Source organism: Panicum virgatum, chromosome 8N (assembly GCF_016808335.1).
Source record: "Panicum virgatum strain AP13 chromosome 8N, P.virgatum_v5, whole genome shotgun sequence".
Taxonomy (NCBI): domain Eukaryota; kingdom Viridiplantae; phylum Streptophyta; class Magnoliopsida; order Poales; family Poaceae; genus Panicum; species Panicum virgatum.
In genome coordinates this window covers 48208303-48212336 of record NC_053152.1, presented here as the reverse complement: position 1 = coordinate 48212336, position 4034 = coordinate 48208303, and the positions used below count along the sequence as shown (strand labels likewise).

The window sequence follows — 4034 nt, the reverse complement described above, 5'->3', positions numbered from 1 at the left end:
TTTGATAAATAATAGAAAGATACAACATATAATAAAAGGTGAATGAAAAGCAACAAGAAAATCACTCAGATTTGTCCACCTATTGGCCATTTCCGGCCTAATGTGCAGGTGTCTTGGCCCTCTGTTTGACTCTCATTTTGGGCCTCTCATGTGCAGGTGTCTCGGGCCTTTGATGTTCACGGGTATCGGGCCTCCGATGTTCATGCATTCCGGCCCTTCCATGCTCAGATGTGACGGGCTTCCGATGTTCGCGTGTGTCGGGCCTTTGATGTTTAGGTGTGTCGGGCCTTCGGCGTTCGGGTGTCTTGGGCCTCCGATGTTCAGGACATGTGGGCCGACGATGTTCGGGCGTCTTGGTCCTACGATGTTCAGGATCCGTGGGCCGGCGATGCTGACGTGCATTGGGCGTCCGATGTTCAAGTGTCTTGTTCCTCCGATGTTCCGAATCCGTTGTCCGTCGATGTTCAGGTGTCTTGTTCCTCCGAAGTTCAGGCATCTCAGTCCTCCGATGTTCAGAATCCGTTGTCCGTCGATGTTCAGGTGTCTTGGTCCTCCGATGTTCAGAATCCGTGGTCCGTCGATGTTCAGGCGTTATTGACCTCCGGTGTTCTTCAGGCGTCTTGGGCATCTGATGCCCTGCTCACGTTCATGCTCGCCCCGCTTCGGGTGTGCTGGCGTCTCATGCCCCTCCGTTGCTGAAGCTGAACATGCACAAGATAGGTTTATGTATAGGAGCATAAACATAGCAAGAAGACGAGCATTATATGTGTACTTGTAAGGAATATGGCACCATTTATGCCATTTTCAAGTGATTTTGGTGATCGAATGATAACACAACACTTGGACTAATATGATTGTTAAGATGACCATTCTCAGGTTTTTAGGTTCAAGTGATGACAAAGAGAAAGAAAATATAGGCAAAGTGAGGCCCGAAGGGCCGCCCCTACGGGGGTTCCGCTACCCGATTTGCGGACAGGGGTCGAGGGGGAGCCGCCCCTCGCAGGTCTCAGGGCAACGCCCTGAAAGCTGTTCGGATCAGGAGCACCGGAAGAACCGACGCCAAGGGCATCAGTGCATCCGACGCTTGTCGGAAGAACCGGCGCTATGAAGTTTGGTGCAGAAGGGAATCGAAGCCAAGACTGCCTATAGGCACCGGTTGAACCGTCGGGTCAAAAAGGGGGCATCGGTGCATTGGGCGTCCTATGTTCCAGAGACGATGTCAAGACCCCAGAAGAAGATTCTTCAGCACCGGTTGAACCGGTGAAGCATCGGTGCATACCATCGGTGTAATGACGTCAGCTGTCAGGAGAAGATTCTTAAGCACCGAATGAACCGGTGATGCATCGGAACAAAGCATCGGTTCAACCGGTGGTCACTGCATCAGCTGTCAGGACTTCAACGGCTACTTCGGTTTATGAGTGACCGGAAGAACCGACGCTACCCCTGCCAGAGGCATCGATTCTTCCGATGATACGCAGATTTTCAGCTGACCGTTGGAGCAACGGCTACAAGACTTGGTGGCCTATATATACGCCTCACCCCGGCCATTTGAAGCTTGCTGGAGTCCCAAGACACCTCATACACATCCAAGAACATCTCCAAGCCATACAAGAGCTCATAGATCATATCCTTAGCTTATAGCACTAGCTTTGTAAAGTGTGAGTGCTAGATTAGCTCTTAGTGAGTGTGATTGCAAGGCCTTGAGCCTTTGTGCTGTGGTTCTCTAGTGAACTAAAACAAGAGCTTGGTGCGCCGGCACCTTGGAGCGTGAAGCTCACCAGCAACGTCATTGACCCTCCGACTTGGTGTGGAGCGGCGACGACACTTTGTGCGGGGGACGTGGAGACCCCCATCCTTTGTGGAGAAGCTCCTTAGTGGAATCCGGGGCCAAGGTGACCGTGATTGTGTTCACGGAAGAGACTTGGTGGTCGAGTAGCAATACTCTTAGTGAGTGCTACAACAACGTGGATGTAGGTGTGCCTTTGTGACTAATCGAACCACGGGATAAACACACGCGTCAAGAGTTTGCTATCTCCTATCCCGCTCTTTAAGCTTCCGTATTTCATACTAGCAATTTGTATGCCTTTACTTTCATAGAATAGTTTCTTGATAGGAAAAGGCTATAGGTTGCTAAACTCTTTTGGGATAGTGGTTTCACACTAGAACAACCTAGTTGCACATCTAGATAGCATGTTTTAGTTTAAATTTTGTGCAAACTAGTTGGAGCCATAGGTCTAAGTTTTTATTAGAGCCTAATTCACCCCCTCCCCCTCTTAGACTAGAGCACCCGATTCCTTTCAGTACTACTAGTACTCTATCAGGAAGTATAATTTACAGACAACTGAAACCACCATTGCTCCTTTCGATCGAAGTGAAGGGTGAATGATAACAGAAGACATGTTAATTTTAGGGACTACTACTTGTCATACGGCAGGTGCATATGCAGGTGATTAAGCTAGGAATGGGACCTGATCAAGCTGCCGCTGGCCATGGTGATGATGAGCGTCGGGCGCCATGTGGGCGTTGATGGCGAAGGTCGCCATGGCCAGTTCCTGCAGGACGTCCTGCATGACCTGGCGCAGCTGGTTGGACATGTCCTCCGCCTTGAGGACGCGCTGCACGAAGCTCTGGTCCTCCTGGCAGGCCCTGACGCGCTCGAGGGCGCGCCTGAGCGTCTTCTTCAGGTTGCCCAGCGCGCGGCCCACCGCGGAGCCCTTCTCCATGAGCCCCTTCTTCTGCAGGACCAGCAGGCTGTCCTTGGCTATGCTCACCTGAGTCTGGACGTCCTTGCACTGGTCGATGTTCCTCTGCGCAATGCCGACGGCCTCGCTGATCGCCAGTGCGATCCTCACGATCGTCTCCACGCTGGCTACCGGATCGGCCATCTCTGATGAACAATGCAATGCTCTACAAGAACGCAGAACTTGCTGGTAGCGTCTTCCTTTTGCTGGGGATCGGAGCAACTTACATGGATGGAGTAAGATGTCTACTCGTCTTCGCAAGAAGGAACTGACCCGGCAGCTGCCTCCTCCCCAATGCAACAGAACAAACAAAGACTCCCACTGCTCGCTGTCTTTATAAAGAATAAAAAGATGACCTTTTCGCTTTCAAATATGCATGAACCCACTGACACGTAAATTTTGATTCAGAAAAAGCAAACATAGAAAGATGACCTTTTCTACTCATAGTTTGACTCTCTGGCCAGGACAGGAGGCACACAAATCAAGAATGGTCGCTATCTTTGACCACGTGCAGTTGGCCAATCATGGAGTAACCAGTGACTAGGAATGTTCCTATATGTCACTTAGATTTATTTTTTTTTGAAAGAAAAAGAGGAGGCTCGCTGCCTAGCTCCTACTGGATATATATTAATAAATAAGGAAAATAAAATTTATATACAAAATAAGTCGATTTTGTTATGGTGACCCCTCTGCAATGTCTTTGTTCAGTTTTTCTCCTATCTATTGAGCCGGACTTGTAAGAGGCAACGAGGGCGACCCTTTATTTACTAACATAGCGAGCCCTCCATAGGGTCGATCTTCTCACGGTTTGTTTTTTCTTTTCTAGTAAACTTTTTGTGGTTTTCTGATAAAAAATTCCAAAAAAATCTAAAAAGGAGATTTTTTTTTTGAAGAAACAACTTTTGCATCCAAACCCAAGAAAAATTCAGGTAAAAAAAAAGTATGTGAAACTTTTCCATCAAAATAAAAAATGAGAAAAAAAATTTGAAAAACTTTTTGCATCCAAAAAAGAAAAAAGGATAAAAAACTGCGCCGCCGTCGCCAACCTCCCAGCCACGCCGCTCCGCCGCCGCCACCTTGCCGCCCCGCCTCCGCCTCGTCCCGCCGCCGCCCCAGCGTCGCAAGCGGAGCTCCCCGCCGGCCCCACCCCCATCCCAGAAGCCCGCCGCTGTGCTGCCTTCGTCCGCTCCGCCACCGCCGCTCGCGGAGCTCGCCCTCGAGGAGTCTGCCGTCGCGAGCCCACCACCGCACCGCTCATCCCTAGGGGCGGAGCTCCCCTAGAGTCAGATCTGC

General features: G+C 50.1%; 1 protein-coding gene across 1 annotated transcript; it reads right to left on the bottom strand.

The window, feature by feature from the left end:
* Positions 1-3041, bottom strand: LOC120686358. The gene is made up of 2 exons (XM_039968560.1): positions 2469-3041; positions 1-701 (listed from the first exon to the last, which is right to left on the bottom strand). The coding sequence occupies exons 1-2, from the start codon at positions 2883-2885 to the stop codon at positions 612-614; spliced, it is 507 nt and encodes a 168-aa protein (XP_039824494.1). The 5' UTR covers positions 2886-3041; the 3' UTR covers positions 1-611.
* Between the last annotated feature and the right edge of the window lie 993 nt (positions 3042-4034).

What these genes read in the sequence shown, in the direction of transcription:
- LOC120686358 (XM_039968560.1), bottom strand. Translation starts at nt 2,885, where the DNA reads ATGGCCGATCCGGTAGCCAGCGTGGAGACGATCGTGAGGATCGCACTG. An exon ending in GCCAGCGGCAGCTTGATCAG is followed by an intron (nt 702 to 2,468) that starts GTCCCATTCCTA and finishes GTGCATGTTCAG; the next exon opens with CTTCAGCAACGGAGGGGCAT.